The sequence below is a fragment of the Dendrobium catenatum genome, unplaced genomic scaffold (assembly GCF_001605985.2).
Source record: "Dendrobium catenatum unplaced genomic scaffold, ASM160598v2 fragScaff_scaffold_1395, whole genome shotgun sequence".
Taxonomy (NCBI): Eukaryota; Viridiplantae; Streptophyta; class Magnoliopsida; order Asparagales; family Orchidaceae; genus Dendrobium; species Dendrobium catenatum.
Window position 1 is genome coordinate 323,393 of NW_021319857.1, and position 22,668 is coordinate 346,060.

The 22,668-nt window shown below is 35.6% G+C and overlaps 1 protein-coding gene across 4 annotated transcripts in view; it reads right to left on the minus strand.

Annotated features, from left to right (window-relative positions):
* The window catches only part of LOC110103544 (cullin-associated NEDD8-dissociated protein 1), an 80,307-nt gene extending 61,061 nt beyond the window's left edge, over positions 1-19,246 (minus strand). The window contains exons 1-7 of one of the 4 annotated variants that reach the window (XM_028699811.1): positions 19,057-19,246; positions 18,911-18,981; positions 15,160-15,243; positions 14,893-15,062; positions 3,740-3,950; positions 2,236-2,401; positions 1,837-1,966 (exon numbers count right to left, since the gene is read on the minus strand). In XM_028699811.1, coding sequence (XP_028555644.1) covers positions 1,837-1,966; positions 2,236-2,401; positions 3,740-3,950; positions 14,893-15,062; positions 15,160-15,195 — 713 coding nt within the window. In that variant the 5' untranslated portion in view covers positions 15,196-15,243; positions 18,911-18,981; positions 19,057-19,246. Of the gene's footprint in view, positions 1-1,836; positions 1,967-2,235; positions 2,402-3,739; positions 3,951-14,892; positions 15,063-15,159; positions 15,244-15,336; positions 15,414-18,910 lie in introns of those variants that run through there. The other 3 variants (XM_028699812.1, XM_020832312.2, XM_028699813.1) reach the window with 3 other exon arrangements.
* Between the last annotated feature and the right edge of the window lie 3,422 nt (positions 19,247-22,668).

Below are 22,668 nucleotides of genomic sequence, written 5' to 3' on the forward strand. Positions count from 1 at the left end.
CCAATACTTCTCTTGATTTTTATTAAAGAGGCAAAAATAACTTCTTTTTTCCCTCAATATCTCCCGAAACATACATAAAGGAAATAGCATCAAATTTTGGAAAATAAGTGGATGCATGTGATAGGAAATACTTGGGATCAAGTATTTCCTATGCGTCTCTAGTGCAAATCTCCTCGCCAAATGCTGTCCCGCACAGGAAAACAGTGAAAAACAGCGGAAAAGTGGAGAAAAACTGAGAGAAAACGTAGGAAATCAATAGCAAATGATTGTATTCCACTAGTAAATGCAAGAGACAAGTAAGATACAACTTTCCTTCGATTCGAGAGGAAGGAAAAACTCTCCAAATCTCTAGCCGTAGTCTAGAGCCCAAGAACAAGAAAACCTAGATCTCAACAATATTCAAAATGCAAGATAATCCCTCATTCACACCCAAAACTCCTAATTAAAGACAAAGGACAATTACAAACTTCCTAAAACAGCCCTCAACATTCAAAATTTCCCTCCAAACGCTCCCCAAACCCACGCGGCTCACCCCCCGTTTCCGCTCAGAGTCGCGCTCCCCCCATTTTTTTCCGCCTGTAGAAGCAGTGGACCGGTCCGGGCTGGACCGGTCCGGGCTGGACCGGTCCAGCCGGCCCCTCCTGGGCCGGCGTAACAGCATGATAAAAAAACAAGCTCTAAACTACCCTGATCTTGCCCAATTTGAATGCAACATAAATTGTTCAGTGCAATCTCAATTCCTTTCCCCTCATGGTGACATATTCAAACATTATGATGCTCCAAAGTGGATGCTTTTATCCATCTCTTCAATCTTAACTCTATATACATTTTTTTCTCAAGAATAGTGGTATTCACAATCCACATTATAGCTACATTTGGAAAGCTTTGGTTTTCTTGTAAGTTAGAACCTTGGTTGGATCAACTTGATTGGTAAGTCCAATACTAAAGTTTAAATAAATAATTCGATGAACATCTCTATGACTTTGGAGAATGAGTTCCACATCTTTATTTGTGGATGTATCTCTATTATTTGAGAAAAGACCTTGATTGGTAAAGTCCTCAACTATATTAAAGGACCATTTTGGTCCCTCGAGTCCTTTAAAAGGAGCCAAAATAGTCATATGCCTCTTTAAAGAGTTGAGGGATCAAAATGGTCCTTTAATATAGTTGGGATCATTTTTTGTCTTGGAAAAAGAATCGAAGGATCATTTTGGCCTTTTTCTCTAAACAAAAATTCCAAAGATATTTGGTAAATTTTCTCCCTCTTTGCAATGTGGACACTCAGATGAAAGAAACAGCCTTTTCAAATAAAAAACAGAAGACAAAAACATTTATTTCAACAATAACTCCAAAGCTTATTTTTGAAACTACAACAACAAGGGAAAAAGGCACTTCTTAGTTACAAAAAGAGAAGGGGGACAATCTTCCATATAAGACTTTAGATTTTTTGGACAAAACTTAGTTACTTGCTTGATGACATTTCTCTAACTATATTAAGAAAAGTAGAGGTAGACCTAAAAAGACTTGGTTAGAAAATATTAGAAATGATCTTTCTTCGTTAGATTTAAACGAAAATTTGACTTTTAATAGGACACAATGGAGAAAAAGGATTCATGTAGCCGGCCCCATGTAGTAGGACAAAGGCTTGATGTTGTTGTTGTTATTGTTGTTGTGATGACATTTCTCTCACTATACCTTTTGATCTCTGTTTTATTGTGACTTTGCATTATTTTTTTTTAATTTAATTAATCAGAAAGGGTTTTCCCTGGTCTTTCAGTCAACAAAATAAAAAAAAGAAAAATTGAACTTTTTGGCACATTGAAGTGTAACACATACCTAAAAGCTCCAACCATCTGGATGTTTGTTCGAGTTATTTCTGACTTTGTATTCTTATTTTTCAACAGCTGCACTACTTCAGCAGTTGCCTTGGCTAGTATATCATCCGACAAACTTGAGGCAAGAGATGCTGCAATATATCCAATCAGTTAACATGTGAAGACAAATTTTACGATAAACCAAAAGAAGTGTGGCACCACCAAAGTTAGCCCAGGCACCATTGGGATGGTGAGACATGTAATGCCACAACAAGTCACTATTCCAGCAATTTAGACATTTTTGTTATCTGGGTCGGACTGACAAGCATTTCCACCAACTAAATGAAGCCCAAATAATAAGCCTAATAAAGGGAAACACAAAATCAAGGTGCATAAGAATATGCAAGTGCATTCAACTCACCAATGCAAGCAACTGACTTCTTTCTCACACTGGCCTGATTAACATTCAACTGCGAAAGAAGTGCGCTCAGCAATTCTTTATGATCTTTGGTCATCAAGTTGCCAAATCTATGCAATACATCGCATAAGATATCAAGACTTTCACACTTAATTTCCGTACTCTTGCCCTAGCAAAGACATTACGGTAGTTGAGCATACAATCACATGTATTAATCTTATGAGCATCATTAAGAGCAAAAATATTGAATAAAAATAATTTTATCAAGAAAACCAAACACAAAATATGTTTAGTTATAGATGTATCTGAAGCATCTTCATAAGAGAAGCACTTTAATTAAGACTCTAGTCAAAGTTTTCTCAGGCATAATAACTCACAGGCTAATAACCCAAGCAGAACTAAAAAGATGATTGCACAAAGCTAAAAAGAACAGTTATGCATCTCTGGTGAATTAACAGCATCACTTGTCTTTCAAGATTTAAGTATATAGGAGTTGAAAAGTGAGTTAAATACTGAAAAATATTGTGATTAAGCTTATGATGAGGATACGTTAGCACTACAAAAATAGAAAAAAAAACTAGAAGCCGATATATGACCAACTACTGTTAGAACTTATGAATGATAACTTCCATCATCTTTACTAAATAGCACCTTTAAGACTGAAATGCAACTATCACAGATAGGTAACAATCAAAAGAATATTTAGCCCTTCTCTTTCTTGGAAATACTTAATTCCCGCAATGTTATCGAGATGCATAAATTCACCATACAAATATGATACTAAGAAACCATCTTCTAAGATGTATATTGAACCTTCAAATATCTAGCAAACACTACCAAATAAACAGAAAAAAAAAAATGCTAGCAAAGAAAGAGGCCAATGCACCACGAACATTCATGTAGGAATAAAAAACCAAGATGTTTTGAAAATCAGTGTCAGGGTATATGTCAAGGATAACATATGGCCACCGATACTACCACAGTGATCGGAATTTCCAAGGAAATGTCAACATATGCAAATGAGAGGTGCTTGAGAGCCCATCAAGACTGTCAACTGTTTGGCAATCTTCTCAACTGATCTAATGCTAAGATGAAAATCTACTTGTGATGAAATTTATGTAAATACATAGATAAGGGATAACAAACTGCAAGGGTTGTTAACCTGAAATAAACTAACCTGCGAATATGCACACACGTGAAATATTAGAAATGCAAGTCAGTTAAGATGTGATACCAACAAAAAATCCAAGACCTAAACTTCAAATCTAAAAGGATATAATGAATAAGGAACACAACAATTACATCAACTGATCCTACAGGATTTTTAATAGAGAACGTGGATCTTAAAGAAGCCACATGTTCATCTATGTGTCACTGAATCATGTGCAAATAAAGTTGATGGTGAGATCTAAGGGAAGGGAAACCAACCAAAACACACTCTGCAAACACTAGAATAAATGCTTGTCCAACCATGTCTTAAAACAAACAATGCAGCATTTGAACTTACAGGACCAGTGACCCCCTTTATCAGCTGAGGCGTAACCGAGACCAGGATGCGTTGAGCAAGAGCTTGTGAAGAAACCTCTGAAATTATAGTCTTCAAGGCTATACTAGCGATGTCACGGTGCTGATCTTTCCCATTAAGTAATTTATCACAGAGCTTGTTTGTCATTTCCAAAACCCTATCCTCTCCAATCTTCTTGACAAGAGGAACTAAGCTAAATCACAAATGGAAGTCAAAAGTAGTTAAAAACTTAGACACAAGCCCAGGAATTAGATGCAGACTCAACAACAAGGAAATGGAGTAAAACAAAATGGAGTGGTTATTCCCCAGTAATTCACAGTATCCAAGCAGATAAAAACATTAGCAAAAAGATGTGTCATAAGCAAAAATACATAATTTTAACTGACTGACTTAACATGATTTAATCTGAATGCAACTAAACCATTACAGTGCTTTGAAGAAAAAAAGAAAACCACAAAGTGCCTCCAAGACAAATTAGTTACAAAAATAACCATGGAAACTAGCACTCCAATACCATTTGTGACATATAACAGAAAAAATAACAGAAATTGCTGATACACCTCAAGTTGCATAATATACTGAAATATTTTCAAGAAATAGATCAATCCATCATCAACAACAACTTTTTAAATACTATTAGGAGTCAACTTCATTAATCCTTCTTGATCAGATTCAACCCCCTTTTTATTGCCTGAAAACCCAAGAGAAGAGAAAAAATGGCCAGTTCGTATATATTAAACATCCCAACAAAACTTTCACGACACTCTGGAAGCAACCTTTCAGCAAAACCAATAAATTTAATCATCTAATTCTCAAATGCTGACCAACTAATGTCACACATAATAAAGAAAAACTATAATAATATCAATAAAATAGGTTTTTCATTGATAAACTATTAATTCCAAGAATAGTTTACGGCAACAAAACAAGCCTTTACTCCACTAAATGGGCTCGGCTATATGAATCTTATTTCTCCATTGTATCTAATTAAGAGTCAAATTCTCATTTAAATATAATAAAAAAATCATTTTTAAAACTTAACCAAGCCTTTTTAGATTTATGTCAAATATCATCCTAGCCATCCCTTCACTCTTGATCTCATGGCCACCATGCGGATCTGTGGGAGACTCGTTTGGATCACGCCAATCTCCTTCCATATTTAGGTGGCTGATTTAAGAAGGATTATATTAGTACAATTATGCATTATTCTATAATTATTTGTTTCCTTATTAAGATATTTTGTATAGATTTATAAATAGAGAGAGTTTTATGCAATAAAAACAATATTTTTTCCTCTCCAATTCTCTAAATTTAAAATGGTATAAGAGTCCACATTGTCATTGCCAGAATTCTAAATTTTTGTTCTACTGTTGTGCCTTCATTGTCGACCATCCCTTAAGAAACGAAAGGGAACAGGTTCCGACTTGGTTATGTCTTTTGCGTTCGCAAGTCGAGAGATAGACTGATAGGGAGATGGGGGAGAGATTGAGCATCCAAATCCCTGCGTGCATCTCGCCGAGCGAGGGAGCAAGGAAGATCGAGCAGCTCCCTATGTACGTGAAGCCGAGCAAACCGAGCAGTTCGTGTGGCCTAGGAGTTGATCGAGCAAGAGACCTGCGTCTGTAGCTTCTGCGTGAGTTGACTAAACCGAACGGCCCTTTCCTCTCACTTGCGTGCCAAAGACGGAGCCAGGAAAGGGTCTAGCAAGGTTTCTCTAGCATGTGGCCTGACCCGATCATGCATCTACTCCCTTGCTATCCTATCTATAACCAACACAACCTTCATTGTTACACTGCACCTTACTGGTTTGATTGATATACCGTTCATTGCTATACTTTGATATTGCAATGCCTGAAGCTAATTCCACCCAAAGCTATGACCAAATGGAGGACTCTATGTGCAATAAGGAAGAGGAGATATCCAAAATATGCAACTTTCATATCGCTTAAATGAGAAGAATTGCATGAAATGGTCTCTTTCAATTTGTGAAGACCTACTTGAAAGGGAAAGAAAAAATGAATCGCCTCCTTTGGGTAGGGCCAAAAGAAGGACATCATAATTTTTTAGCATGGGATGAAGTGGAATCCATGATTATGTCATAGTTATAGAATTCCATGACTCCAAAAATTAGCGATAATTTCATATTCCTATCTACTACAACGGACATATGGAATGTCGTCAGGAAAACCCTCTCAAAAGCTCGGGATGCTACTCAAGTCCTCGAAAATAAGGTCAAGGTCAGAGCATAAAACAAGGAAGCCCATCCAAACCGTCTAGCAAGTTTAAGACTCAAAGCCCTTGTCAAGTAACATTCCTACTTGTCATAATAATGATATTTATCAACCAATTATTATACATAAATGTGTTAGAAAATGTATTGAACATCCCCCATAGCCCATAATTCATCTTTCTTTGAAATATGTCTTATACATAAAGCCTTCATTAAAAATATTAACACCATTAAAATTCAAAAAATTCCTATTTTAGGCATTAATAAACAAGATTTGGAAGGAGGCTATGAGAAAAGAGCCACACTTGGAAAATAGTTGAGTTTTCTAAAGGGAAAAAGTTGTAGGGTGCAAATGAAATTTTACATTAAAATATAAAATTGATTGAAGCACAAACAACCATAAAGCCAAGTTGGTCACAAAAGGATACATGCAATCCAATGAAATAAACTACTATGAAATATTTTCTCCAATTACAAAATTGAATATGATTCATATCATGATATCTTTGGATGCTAACATTGGATTGTCTATGCAACAACATGATGTGAAACTATATCAACACCAAACATTAAAAAAGCGGACGAGGCGTCCGCATTGAGTCGCGCCTCAAGTCGAGGCGGAAGTCATGCGTATCAGGGCTTACGCCTCGAACCATCCAGCGAAGCCTACGATTTTTTCACACAAGGCGTACTCATTAGAGCGTAACGCCTCGAGGCAGTATGAGGCACCACCTCGAAATTTTTTCTTCGGTATATATGTAAATACCACGCAGCCGATTCGTGTTTGTGTATTCGAGTATAGGATTAGGGCTTCCTGTGAGAATTGAAAGGCGAACTAGAGGCGAAGCCGTGAGGGAAAGAGATGAAGCCATGAGTGCAGAAGACGAAGTCAGAAGGAGACGACGCAGGAAACGAATCCAAAAGCAATAACGGTTTCGAAAGCAGGAAACGAAGCCGAAGTTGTGGATTAGAGCTTCAAAAAAATTCAAAGGTATTCTTAAATATAATGAATTATTTTTTATGCTATTATTATTTCATTCTAGAGCTAACGAAATATTAACTAATATAGGGGATAAAAGAAAAAATATTATAGATGAAGAAGAGTTTGAGGATGACTTTGACATTAATTATGAAGATTCTTCTTAAGAAAATCAAAGTGATGATGAGCCTGCATTGGGTCTTGATCCTAAAGAGATGTTTTATTTTTAAGTGAGTTTATTTTAAATCTTCTTTTCCAGTAATATACTAATGTTATCTTAGAACAAATCATCAAATTCACAATTGACATAATATTTTGTTATTTTTTGACATTTTTGTCATTTTTCATAATTTTAAATTGCTTTATTTTTATAATTTTTTAGGCTTACGCCTCGCCTTGCTTAGCCAAAACGCCTCGATTCCCGATTTCGCCTTTTAAAACGTTGATCAACACTATCATTGTCGGGTCTCAAATCCTGGATGAGAAAAATAAAGTGTTGCACATTAGGCAGCAGACAGCTAGCGTAAAACTTTTCGAACAATCATCTTAATAAGACACAATAGAGAAAAAAGATTCATGTAGCCGACCTCACATAGTGGGATAACGGCTTGATGTTGTTGTTGATGGTGGTGATGTGATATAAGTTTATATGGACCCTCAACAAAGACGCAACAGCTCATTTCAAAAAAAAAAAATCATGCATGCAAGCTATAAAAGACATTATACGGTTTGAAATAATCTTTAAGCACATGGTTTGGAATTGATGTAGACAAAGGGGGGGGGTCAATCCATGTCCAAAATAAATCAATTTTGTCCTCCCTCGAGTTTACGAGCTCAAACAAATTTGAGCTGAAATTTTAGCTCATTTATGAGCTGATCATTAGCTCACTTATTGAACTAAGGGTTAGCTCATTATTAGCTAAGTTTTAGTTCATAGTTATCTTTTATTAAATGTACTTTTTATTATTTTTATGTCTTTAATTATGTTTGTCCCTTGGAATTCCAAACCGGCCTTTGGAATTCTAAGAAGTGTTATTTCCCATGTGTGGCTCCTTGGCTTCCACCATGAGTCTTAGTTTTTTTGTGCCTTTGCCCCTTGGATTTCCGGCCGGCTGTTGGTTTTTCGCGTCTGGGATGATTCTCGCGGCTGTGGCTCCTTGGTTCCGTGCAGCCTCCTTGTATCCCGCGGCTGCTGCTTCGGTTCCTGGGCTTGGGCTATTTTCCGTGATGCATGGGGGGGATTTCCGTGCTCATGGTGCTTAGGTTCTTATGCAAATTAATGTTATGTGTCTTTTGATATTCCCTTTCATACCTATATATATGGAGGATTTGTAATGCTTTAAAATAGTTGAATGATATGTGATTTTTGGAAATGTAAACATGCAGGTTTCGTGGAAAAGCTTGCGAGCTTTGTCCGTCTTCTTTCTCATCCCCTCCGGAAATCTTGCGAGCTCTTTCCAACCTTTCGTCTCGGCTTCTAATATTTTTCGTCTCTCCGCAAGTGCCACTCCATCTGTATCTTTCATCTCTAAGTGAAGCAACTTTAGGGTGTCTTTTAATTTCGAGTCGAGTTTGTTAAATCGTCGTTTCTAATCTTTTAATTTCTTCTTTTTAGTTTAATTTGAAATGTAAGAGTTTGTTCTTCCTCATCTTCTTCATCTTACTTTCGTGAATTAGTGGGTCGTTCGAGTTATCTCATTCGTGCGGGCGAGGGGTATAGGCTCCCCAATATTTCTTGCCCCACCAATTTGGTATCAGAGCAAGTTAGGAAGTCCTAGGGTTTGGTTGTTAAATTGAATTGCTAAGTCTGAGTCTGTCAAGTTTTATTTTAGTTTGTCAAGTCAAGTCATTTTGTTGTGAGTCTTGTTGAGTCTCTAAAAGAATTGTGAGTTTAGAGTTTTTTTTAGATTGAGTTTTTTTTAGTATTTTTGAGTCGTCTAAAAAAATGAAAAAAGACAAAAAAATCAAAGAAAACAAGTCCGATGAAATTGAAGATTCTATGGATATGTGGATTCCATCAAAGTCAACACATCCTCTGGAATATGAACTGTACAAGCTTCAAGTATGGATGCATCTACGTACAGAAAGGTACATGAAGAAGAAGCAATGTTTACAAGATCAATTCCTGAAAGAGAGAGATGAGATCCTGCAAAAATATGAAGATAAGATCAATGAATTAGATGCGATGCCTTTGCCTCCTCAAAAGAAACCAAAGCTAACTCATCGGGAGATGAGTTCTTCAAGAAAGGGAGAATCTGATGTAGACAAAGGGGGGGTCAACTCATGTCCAAAATAAATCAATTTTGGCCTCCCTCGAGTTTACGAGCTCAATCAAATTTGAGCTGAAATTTTAGCTCATTTATGAGCTGGTCTTTAGTTCACTTATTGAACTAAGGGTTAGCTCATTATTAACTAAATTTTAGTTCATAGTTATCTTTTATTAAATGTACTTTTTATTATTTTTAAGTCTTTAATTATGTTTGTCCCTTGGAATTCCAAACCGGCCTTTGAAATTCTAAGAAGTGTTATTTCCCATGTGTGGCTCCTTGGCTTCCACCATGAGTCTTAGTTTTTTGTGCCTTTGCCCCTTGGATTTCCGGCCGGCTGCTGGTTTTTCGTGCCTGGATGATTCCCACGGCTGTGGCTCCTTGGTTAAGTGCGATTGTTGAAGATTCAAATCCAAATTCCAAAGAAGAGATGCAAGATGTTGGTGAACCAATACAACAAGCATAGGTAACAAAATTAGAAGGTCACATCCTAATGTAAGGTCGATAGGATCACATTGGTGAAGGCAACTGATGTGAATCAATGAAGGAATTGCGTGCGGAAATTAAAATGAGCGTTAATTAAAGCGTTACCAATACAAATTTATCACCAATAAAAAGGAAAGATTAAATTTATTCTAGGTTATCAACTTGTTTAGGCGAAGAATTGCTTTAAGATAACCAAACAATTCGTAACATTCCAAGATAAGAGAATTACGTAAATGCTCATAACAAAATCCCATAATTAATAATGAGAAAATTCACCTCAAGTACCTTCTCACTCGTTCACTCTTTGATTTTTAGCAGAGAAGAAAGAACCACACGAAGATGGAGAGCACCGCTACGAAAAAGGAGACGAAGGACTTTGTTACCGGAGAGGTAGCCGCCGGTGGAAGTGGTGGTGGATGGCGCCCGGTGATCGTCCAAACGTAGCCTTGAAACTGTCGGTCGATGACGCGCACAAGTGACGGAAGAATTTGCTCCAAGTATTCGCCAACGGTGTCTTCATGCTCAAACCCAACGTCAAAGAACGGGGATCGGAGGATGTTGAGGCTACCGTCGACGTTGAACACAAGCCCCCACTCAAATTCAGGATCCGCCATTCAACATTGAAGAAGGGGCGGCAAGAAGAAAAGGGAGGAAGAGTTGGGCCGAGAGCTATGGAGAGACTTGTGGAAAATCTGAATTTGAATTTCAGATTTTCAAGGTTTGGAGGGAGAGGCTATTCGCTATTAAAAATCCCCTTAATTATGTTAGAGACGGGCGGCTAATAGGGGAGGAATTAAGAGGGTAATTAGTGGGTTCTTAGGTGGCAAGTAGAGAGAGAATATGGGAGATGTGTGGCCGGCCAAGCATGGAGAGAGAGAGAGCGGGAATTTGTGTGATTTGTGGGGCCCAAGGTATTAATTAAAATCTGAATTCTAAATTTCAGATTTTAATTAATTAGGGAAGTTTCAAATGAGGGAGGGAGGGGGAAATTTGAATTTGAATTCAAGTAATTAATCCTCAATCAATTGCTTACCAATTTGAGGAGCCAAATTAGGAATGCATTAACAGAGATTTGATGGCTGAATTCAAACCCAAACAAGGGGAGTTCGGCGGGATTTACCAAGGGAAGAAGGGGTCGGGCTGGAGAGGGGAGCGGCGGGCTGGGCTGGGCCGTTGTGTGGCTCGGCCGGCGGCAGAGGGAGGAGATGGGGTTCACGAGCCGGCGGGATTTGGGGGGAATTTGAAGGGGACGGCTGCAGGAAGGTGGAAGAGGGGGCAAGAGGAGGGGTAGGACGGCTGGAGGCTTGGTGGGGAAGGGGAAAACAGCGAATCCAATAGAATAAAACCAAGAACTCACCGACGTGGGCTGTTGGGTACTTCGGGTGAGCCTCTCCTAGGCCTCCTTTCTTTCTCTCCAGCTCTCAAGCAAGAAAAGAAGAATGAAAATCTCATAATTTTATTAATCAAACATTAAGCTCATACAATAGGGGGTGACCTCTTTATAAAGGCCTCAAAACATGAAAATAAAATGACTCACATGCCCACCGGGCTACAATAAACACTAAGCCTTCATAAGGGCAAAATAGTCACTAATGCTTGAAATAAAAGATACATAGAAAATAACATAAGATGACATGGCAACATCAGAAATATAAGCTCCCAATCGTAGCCGTCGATCTACGATTCCTTTGACGGTAAACCTGCCTAAAATGTCTGTCGATGACCTCATCAGCAACAATTTAATTGGAATCCTCTTATATTATGATGGAAGGGTTATTTACGTGGTCATAAAATGAGAATTTAAGTTTCGGAAAGATTTGGAAATGAAACTTCTAGGATGTCAAAAGATAATGTTTTTCTTAGAGAAAAATAATGAGGAACTTCGGATCAAAGGTTTGGGATATTAGTGAACTAATAGTGGTATTTTTATGGGTTTTGGATCAGTGTTTGAAGAGTTATGAAATATTTAATTTGGTTGATTACATCAGGAAATTGTCTCTCTATATTGAGATTTTGACTATAGCATCCTAGGACTATTGGAGAGTTGAGACCTTGGAAGATTATGAGGGATGTGATAGAAATATTTAGGAGAGTTTGAAGAAGGTTGGATGGATTTTGGGGTTGAGAAAAACTAGGATCAAGCTATGTATAGGAGAAGAAAATTATGTCAAGAAAAGAGTCTAAGTAAGGGTAAGAACATATAATTAAGGACTCACCAAAACTCTAGGCGATCAACCACCAAGCTTTATTCAATAGTAGAGCAACCATCAAGCTTTTATACACAAAATTTACACAGGCAAAAAATAATTTTTATTCAATAAATCAAAAAAGCACAAAGGCCCTACTTATAAGCCTTTTTCAAGCCAAAGACAACTTAAAAAAAAAAAGCCTAAGACAACTTTTAAAAGCCTTAAGAGCAAATAAAATATTATTACATGGATTTATGATTTATCATAATATAAATGGAAAGAAAATAAAATAGATAAATAAATTTTAAATCTTCTAAATTTCAGAAAATCCGGGCTGCTCAAATAAGGGTTAAGTAGAGTGGTCTTTAACTCTTAAAATCAATCAATTTATGAAGAATTTACCTTCTTGACTAGTATGGCCTACTTAACATCAAGGAGTCTTAAATTAAACTTTTTAATTATTTTTCCCATGATTTTAAGAGGATTGTGGGATATCTATGGGCTTGCATGGAGATTTATGCATGATGAATGGCCCAAATCTAGATGTAGAGCTTTGATTTGTGATCTTGTTCTTGGCCTTTGTCTTGGTGCTCTATCACATCTTACAGATTGCAGAAATGATAGCACTTGTGGATAGCACAAATAGAAAGAGGCATCTCATAAATTGCAGCGTGCATAGAAAGCATAAAAGGAAGGTTGTATTCTATGGATTGCAGCAATAGTGGAAAGCATGAACAATAGAAGAGTAAAGAATGCATTCAATTTTTGGTAATTATGACTCCTAGAATTTTATAGATTCATAATAACCAAGATAGCTTGATTTATATATGGTCGTCGTATGAATGATGAGTGAATCAAGCTTTTTTAACCATTCTACTATTTTTTTAATTGAATATTTTTTGAAGTTGAATAATGCATCTTTATCTAGGACAACAAAATTTCTACATTGGAAATTGATTTATGTCATGTTAGAGTCAGCCAGCCCCAAGGATGAACAGTTTCAAGAACCCATGGTACTACAAAACATGTGCGACTCTATCCTCCATCAATAGTTGGTTATTCTCAAAATTATAACAAGAAAATACATACAATTTTACTTTTGAAATTTTCTTTCAAATTCCACTCCTACCAAATTTCTTACATATTGTCATGCATCCCCACCCATCGGAAATGCATCATTCAAAAATAGTAAACATAAGAAGACCATAACAAATAGAATATAGAAAAAAGTGACAGACCTAAAAAGATAATCTAAAATACTTCTCCTAGAAGTAGTCCTACAATGATATAGAAAAGTTGTACAACTACTACTCACACCACAATACCACATTTGAACTTATAAACACATTCCTTTTTTTTTTTCCTTTAAAAATAGTGAAAAAGCAATAATAATGAGTCAATAAAATAATATCTTAAGCTCTCAGAGGTTGTATTTCAATCCATAATACCTCATAGTTCTTATACCTTTCGTCAATGCTGAATTTATAGGATATTCAACTTATGCAATATATTCAGCAGCCGGTATTACTCCTTTGTAGCATTTTAGCACCCAACGTTTTTAAGCCCTCACTATTTTATTAATAAGTTCCTTTAAATAAGGTCTCCACCATTGTACCTTGTCAATCCACCATATCTGTTAACAATAACTCCCCACTTGGGCGTGAACTCTCCAAGAAAATCCCTATAAACTATTGCAAAAGAAATTGCCATATATCTCTTCTTACGTTTTAAACAAACTTAAGATTGTCATCAGCATCACTAGCCTCCCAACTCAAGCCTCTACCTTGTAAATCCGTGTCTATATTCCTTTTGAATACTACATACAAAATGTGTTGCTTCATAAACCCTCTTTCTGAGCAATCTTTTTTTTATACCTTTTCCTTTCAATCCTTTCACAAAATTCAAATCTCCTTGCGTTACCGAAGCATCTTTTACCTCCATTGTACATGATCAAATAGCTTCACTACGATGTTACCCCTATATGTCCAGTATAATCATTTATCCCACCATTAATATCCTGTAATCTAAATTTTACCACCCCAATAAAATTATAATAGTTATGTAACGATTCAAGCTTTGTTGATATGTTTTATGCTTTTTTGCTTTTGTTGACAAAATTTTTCAAATGTTAATTTCTCTGAACTACAATTTATATTCTATTTTTTAAATGTAAAAAATAGAAGCAGAATAGTTGTCCATTTGTTTTATCCAAATAAACTCTCTTTTTATTTTATTTTTTTTTCCGACCACAAAAATGAGTTACACGCAGAAACCAAATGAAGCCTCAATTTCAATGTTAATTCCCTATAAGTTTTCTAAGACATGCTGCAAGTATATAATTATGTTGAGAACCCTATGGAGCATAAATGATAGCTGATTAAAGTAGCCATTCTTATTTAAATTTTAAAGAATACCTTGTCATCCAAAAACATAATTTTTGTCATTGATATGCATCGAGCCATCCCAAGCCCTGTCTTGGCCACTGAATTTTCATTTGAAAGTTCATAAATACTAAAAAAAGCATTGAATAAAGTAACACAATAAATCTGTAATATTTTCTAGTGACAAGCAGCAACCCATCTCTTTTCACTTCATTAGATCCTAAACCATTTCAACACCCCCCAATCCCCATGCCCCACGCCACCACACCAATTTCTATCATACGCTACTTTAACCAACAAATCTAATTCCGTATTTGTTGATGACCCCCAACACTCTTGACAACTTGCAAATTCTAATATATCCTAATTCCATTTGATTTTTTTGTTAAATATTAATGTACAATCCCAAGCATTTACTCTGCAATAGTTATGCTTTTTTGAAAGTATGCTGAACCATTTTACCCCAACAATTATGTTTAACATAAGTGATAATTAAATATTTATAGAACGCGTTATGATGGAACAAGAAGAGATGAGTAATCAGTAAACTAGTAATTAGGTAAGAGGATGGTCAAGATAACGTAGTATAGAACGGAGACTCACCATTTCACAGCTAAACCAGAGACATCACCTGATACATCTTCCAGTTGCTGAAGGACAACATGAGATAATTTCACCTCCAGCTCAATGTCAGCTTTAAATCCATCTTTACTCAACTCACTGAGCAAATCTGAAGTCGCCATGTATCTGTAATCCTTATCTTTACCCGTCATCTTCAAGAGCCACAAAAGGAGCACCATCAGTATGAAGTGGAAGTACTAATAACCAAATAACAGAAAAAGCACTGCCCCAAGATAAATAAATAAATACCTTTTCTAAAATTCCTGTTATAGCTAAATTGGACATTTTGCAGTTTTGTATCTTAAAACCAGAATGTCTTTGAAGTTCTTAAGCCTGCAGGAGTAAATATGATATGCCATTAAATATTCTCCATCAAAGAATGTTCAAAGTACACAAGAAAGTATCTTTTCTTGTAAGAGGATGAACCATTTCCCACAACTAGTAAAATTGCTTCTGCACCAGCTGCACACATCTTGCAGTTTACAATAAATCTTCAAAAAAATCTGCAAGAGTCTAAAATTGTGTAGTCATCTAGGCATATTCCTTCTTCTGATAAAACTATTTATTAAGGGGTTGTTTGTATGGCTAAAACATGAATATAGAGTAAAATGAATATAATGGATTTAAAATATTTGGAGATATTTAAATAAATGTAAAAGAAATACAAGTGATTATTTTTTTATTTAATTTGAAGTAAAATGAATGCAATGTAAAGCCCAACGATAGTGGCGGCCAGTGGACGACAGTGGTGCGATGACAATGGTGACAACAGCAGCAGCAACTAGCGTTGGTGGGTCATCCGCCAACGACAGCTGGCGATGGTCGGCATCATCAGTAGAATCAACTTGCGGTATATTTTGGATTTGGCCGAAAAATGTTAAATTTAGAATACATCAAAATTAACTACGGAGTGAATTTAGAATTTACATAAACTTTATTTTGTATTCCTTTTTCATCAAACCAAGCACTTAAATTTCTACATCCCCTGAATTTGGAATATTTAACGCTCGTTTTTCATCCAATCAAATAGTCCTTGAATCTTTTTTTTTTTTTTGAACAAAATGTCTTCTTAAATAATCTTACGATGCGAGGAAATTTTTTCAACACTGATTTGCTTTACAAAAATTTATAACCGAGTTATTAAAAACAAGCAAAACTTTTTACTCTATCTAGAATTTCTAGCATACCAAAACATTTGATTTGCATTAATAATTTAGAATTCAACTGATGCACCATGAAATATGAATCTAAATTAAACATGACATGTTTACATCTAAAGTATATCTAAAACAATAATCAAATAGGAAGTAGTGACTTTGGTAAATTTCAAACTATATATTTTAATTTGTATAAAACTTATAGGTAACATAGTTCTTCTTTTCATGAATTACAAAAACAATTATTAAAATCTTTTGTTGCATAATTTTGCAAAATGATTGTCTTGTCTTGAAGGATCGTGGGACCCACAAGTCAACCTGTGATGCACCGACACTCCGCTTAAAGAGGGTATGCAGTGTCGGACATGTGTCGGACATGGACACGCGTCCGACACTGCATGGACACGTGTTCGACACGGCATTGGAGTGTCGCAATTTAAAAAATTAAAATTAAAACCGGACACGCGTGTCGAGTATCGCAATTTAAAAAATTAAAATTAAAAATCGGACACGTGTGTCCGGTTATTAAATAATAAAATCATTTAATTCGTTCTATTTAGCCTTTTCCGTTAACGAGAAGCCCTATTCTTCTGATCCACGAAAGAAATCTTCCAGGGCGGACCAGGCGAGCTCGTAGCCGACGCCAAACGGAGCCCGCTGCCTTCGCCTCCCGTTCCTTCGTCATTTTTGCTCGAGCCGAGGCCAAGCCGAGCTCGTCTTTCCCATTCCTTCGTTCCTGCGTGATTTTTGCGATCGGCCGAGGCAAAGTTCGCAATCAACGCCAAACAGAGCACCTTCTGTGCGCAAGAGAGCCAAGACCTTTAAGTGGATTTCGCCATTTCTTCTCTTCATGGTTGAAAATGTCTAGATTAATTGAAATATTAATTGTTGTTTTTTGAAACTTACTAAATGATTTTTTGCTTATATTTTTGTGCTTGTACTAGACATTTTGTACTAAACATCTTTATGTTATAAGCTAAACAAGTTATCATGAAATTATTTATTATTGCTTGTCATTTTTAATATAATGTCACCTTAATTTCTATATATTATATTAAAAAATTATTATATCGTGTCCACGCCGCACCCGTGTCCTATATTTTAAAAAAATGTTGTGTCCCGTGTCTGTGTCGTGTCTGTTTCACCGTGTCCGTGTCGGTGCATCATAACCAATAGAGATTCTTAAGCACATAGATTAAGAGTCCTAAGTATTGGATCGATCTTCTTATGGACTTTATATTACAATATCCTCTTCCTATTCTAGCAGTCGTCCCTTCTTGGAGTTTTTTTCTCATTTTTTAAAAATAGATTTACTTTATTTCTATTATAAGCCTTTTGGAGAAGTTTATAAATACTTCCACATTTTGTACATAATCAAGCAATAAAATTCAAAGTAGTTTTTCTGTACTTTTCTACTTTACCACATATAATCAAAGCGAGGTTAGGATATCCTCTTTACAACACTCATTCTTTTTTTTTTCTCCCTTCTTATTGAGATTCTTCATTCTCTTCATTATGATTTGTTTTTTTTTTTTACTTCTCATCCAAGCAATTGACCACCGTGAATGGTAAAAATCATGCTAAATAAGAACTCCATAGGCTACAAGCCTCATTGCCTGAATAGGAAAAGATTACTCAAAAGTGAAGGATGTCTCCCTCATCTACAAGATCAAAACTAAGCTTTCAATAACCAAGCAAGATAAACTTCCTATGATTGAGTATGTTAACATAGTGAAGGTTTATTGTCTTGAACCTTCCCATGATACTTTATAAATTGAATGGTTCACACATGCAGAATATACAAGATCACCAAAGGATAGAAAGATATTATACATTTTTTTGGAGGAATATCATAACACAGAGGAGCAAGAAATGACATGTTGTTTCAAAAATTAGCATTGAATCTAAATTTAGGGCCATTGCCCAAGGACTCATCCTATTCTAGCTATCAGCCCCTCTTGGGACTTTTTCCTTTTGTTGTAAATAGCTTTGATTTATTTCTAATTAAAGCTCTTTGGAGAAGCTTATAAATACTCAAATTTAAAAAAAAAATTAAGCAATAAAATTCAAATTATTTTTTCTACTTTTCTACAACTAATATAGCACGTATAAATCTATATCATGAAAACTTCTCAGTGAATTATATCTAAGCCCCTCAAATTTGGTCCTAGTAATCATTCCAGCCATTTTTTTTAATTAAAGTTTAGCCACTCATATGTAATTTATCCTTAATCTGCCAGTCAAGCGTTGTATATTTTATAAAATAATCCAGGAACCGTTGAAGTGGCGATACATCTTAATACTGCAGCGACAAGGTAGTAAATTATAGTTGGGATATGTTTGAATCGGATAATCACCGCATCAGCCTGGAAAGACATGAGGCCTCCAAGTGACAAAAAAGCATAAGGTAAACTCTGCATTATATATGAATTTGTGTTTACAACTCCGAAATAAAAATTCTAATAGAAACGGAACAAAAGTCACAAAATTATTGCAACCTATCAACGCAAAAAGAATAGAGCAATATACCGGAGCACCGAAACACTAGTTGACCAAATATGATCATAAGATAGCACTGATTTGTTCAGCGTCAAGCAAAGGCTCGATCATCGGCATGAGGGCGAGCGGGGTGGAGAGCTTGCGATAAATAGAACAAGTGGAGAAACATAGGTTGATTCATACATGTGCAGCAGTGGTCGGTAAATGAAGCATAAATAATTATACGTGAAGAATCTAATAATTATAATACAGTGGGAGCGTTCACATTGACAATATTTTCTAGGAGTCTAGGGTTTCGGATCAAATAGCAAAGACAAAGAGAGTGAGAAAGAGACTAAGATTACCAAAATTCCGCTGTCACTTCCGAATCTCATTTGAACGACACGTTTCAGCGTGTCTAAAGCTTTTCCGGCAACTATTCAAGTCCAACAAAAACGTAAGAGCGTGCGACTGAAGAAAAAAAAGGTGATACGCTTAGTTGGCCTCACACCCTTCTGTTTCTGGTGAGAAATACAGGAGGCGGAGTTAGACAGAGGATGGCGGTCGGCAGCCGGAAGCCGGGAAGCTAGGAGTAAAAGGTTCGAGCCTGAAGTTTTTTGTTTTTGGCTGAAGCTGGGTAAAAGGTTCAAGGAGTAGACAGAGAAGAGCCGGAACGAGAGAGTCGGACAGCGATGCGTTCGGAATTGAAGGTAGCTTTTTTTTTTTAATATATTCAAAAAATTTGTTAGAATTCCGGAAAATGTATGGTCTTACACAAAAGTGATTATTCTATTAATAAATTGATATATCCCTCGTATTTTCAATATCATTTTCATTGGTGATTCACATTTGCAAGTGATGATTCCAAGTCAAAAGCTAAATTGAACCGCTACATCTTCTCTTTAGCCAAAGATATTTATTGTTCAAAGTTATTGATATAATACATTTGTAAAAGTTTTAGTCTCCAATGATATATTATATGTTTATATTCTTAATCCTAATCAAAAATGGCATTAGATGTGTGATTACCAATTCAAATATTTAACAAAATTTATTATAATATTGATCGAAATATATTCCGCACATAATCGAGCATTATTCAAAATTTAATTTGCATTTCAAAATCATGTCAAATAATAGTCAAAGAAGCTTCAATTGGCTCAATAAATTTTGACCAATAATTAAATATTAGTTAAATAACTCTAAGGCTGATCAATCAAAGTTAAATGAAACTTCTAGCAAATGTTAAATTTATTATTTTTCAGTTTAGATATTAAATGTTATTATTGTGGCATATTCGGATAAATTACACGCACTTGCACACTACACCATATAACACATTTAATTTAGAGTCCGAAAGCATTAGCATGACATCATAACATTTATACATTTAAGTATAAGGTGAGACCCAAACTCACTTGGATTCTCAAAACTAACCTTGATTAAGCTTATAGGTGTGTACTCTCACAACAGGTGCAATGCATGAGAGCAAGTAGTAATTGGTCAGCAAATGTTTACACATAATTGGATTGGAAATCTAAAATATTTTATCTTGTTGGATGTGAGAAATGAAGGAACATTTACATCAAAAGATAACACTATAAGAAATGTCGCTCTTACATGTATTATAGGTAAATTTGATAAATTCTCTATGTCAAAATATTTTTTATGAAAGGACAAACACAATCTTTTAATCATTAATAAACTTTGTAATAAAAAATGTTAATATTACATTTCTTGCTACAAAAATATTCACTTATACTAAATGATAAAATTATGGTGGAAGGATTAAAAATTAACAAAATGATTTGAATTGCATTAAAAATAAGGGATGGTTTCTACTTTAAAATAATGTTTTATAAGTGATATTTAGTATTTTGAAAATAAAGTTTGATGAGTGGTGGTTATGTCATAATTAAGAAATCATGGCATGCTAGCTTAAGAATACTTGGAAAAATCACTTAAAATTAGTTTAGAAGTATTCTCAAGATAGAATTTCTCAAAGAACACTCTTGTGAAGCATAACAAAAGCAAGCAAAGTCCTCATTCAATCTAATTAAAAATATATTCACCACAATATCATTAAAAATATTTCATATGGATTTGGATCTATTAATACAATAAGTTTAGGAATAAAGAAAATTAAACTTGTGTTATCTTGATGATTACGCTAGGTACACTTAGATGAAATCTCTTGAACACTACAGGAAAACACGCGATTACCGTCGGAATTTCCAGCGGAGAGTTTCCGGTAAAATACAGCGCATGCTGCGACGAAAATTTTACGACGTATTTTACGGCGCATTGGACGTCAGAAAGTGTCCGACGTCACATGCGCCGAAAAGTACGTCGGTGAAAACCAACATTTTAGTGGTCCCGACGCACGTTAAGGCGGAAAAATAGCCAGCGCATTTACCGGCGAATAATGCGCCGGGCTTTTTAAACTCAACGACTTTGTACCAGCGCATACCGCGCCGGAAAGGTTTCCGGCATTTCGGACGTCGGAAAATCCGCCGGCGAAAGCCCTATTTTCGAACTCGAGCTCCTCTGGCCGCTCATTTCTTTCGTGACTTTCTCTCACATCGCCGCTGTTTCGCTCGTCTCCCTCCGTCGCTCGCCGTAGATCGAGGTCGCCGACGATCACCGGACATCGCCGACAGTCACCACATGTCGCCGACGGTCATAGCACTCCTCGCCAGTGAGAGCTCCAGTTCCGACCGCTAGTATTCGCGGTCCGCCTCCCATCGTTTACCCGTTGATTGTAAGGTTTTTTATTTCGTTTAATTTGTTTGGATTCATGCTGAGTTAGTCTATTATGGAAGCTATACATTTTTTGAGAGTTTTGATGCACAAATATAGAGAGAGTAAGGAGGATCTACATATGTTGTGTTTAAACACAATGCATGTGCTTTGAGCAAATATTTTCTATTTCAGTTGGATTACATCAAGGATCATAGCCCATAACTTTTTTTTGTTTTAGTATTTATTTTCTTATGAGACATTTGCAAGAGGATGTGCCCTAATGTATGCTAGCTTTTTGCTTATGATATTCTTCTTGTTGATAATACTAGAGAGGGAGTACACGAAAAACTTGAATTAGGGAGGTCAATCTTAAAGTCTAAGAGTTTTTGTTTGAGTAGATCTAAAATCAAATATATAAAGTATCATTTTAGTAGTAATAGATTTAGTGGTGGGATTGTGACTTTGAGCGATCAAGTCATTAAAATGAGTGCACATTTTAGATATCTCGGTTCTATTGTTCAAAGTAATGGTTAAATATATTGAGATTTTATTAGTAGAATTTAATATGTATAGTTAAAGTGGAGGAATACTTCAGGCCTATTGTGTGATAGAAAAGTATCCCTCAAACTTAAGGAAAAATTGTATAAGATAATGGTCAGACCTATAATATTTTATGGAGTAGAATATTGGCTATTAAAAAAAAAGCATAAAATTAAGTAAAGTATTGCAGAGATGTATTAGATTTGGCTTATGTTAAGAAAGGTATAAGTAGACCTAAGATAACTCTGGATTAGTGGCTTTACCCTTTGAGTTAGGATACAAATTTATCATAATTTTCTACAAGCCTTCTATCTTTTTACATCTCTATATAATCAGTTTTAGATATACTTAAGTGTGATAATTCATTACTTATTTTATCTTATATGTAGGTTATGGATATTAGAAATCAAAGAAGTTGGATGTATAACTGATTATCTCAAGATCGAAAGACATTAACAGACGAATTCATTAATGGGGTGAACATTTTCATTCAACAAGCGAAACAACTACTTAGCTTTATATCTGAAGGAAAGTTTCGATGTCCATGTTCTAAACACAAAAATCTAGTACACCTAGAACCAGATGATATAACAGTTGATATTTATCGCAGAGGATTCATGCCACAGTATTGGTATTGAACTTCTCATGGTGAGTATGAGCCACAATTTGATTATCAATGCGGTCCTTCTACAAGTAGTAATATTGCTGAGGTTGAAAATATCCGACCAAATCTTGAGAAATTAGTTCATGATGCAACTGGAATACAAACTGAACAAAATACATAAGAGTTATTGAAATACGGAGGCACAAAATTTTTATGATTTATTGCATGCTGCTCAGC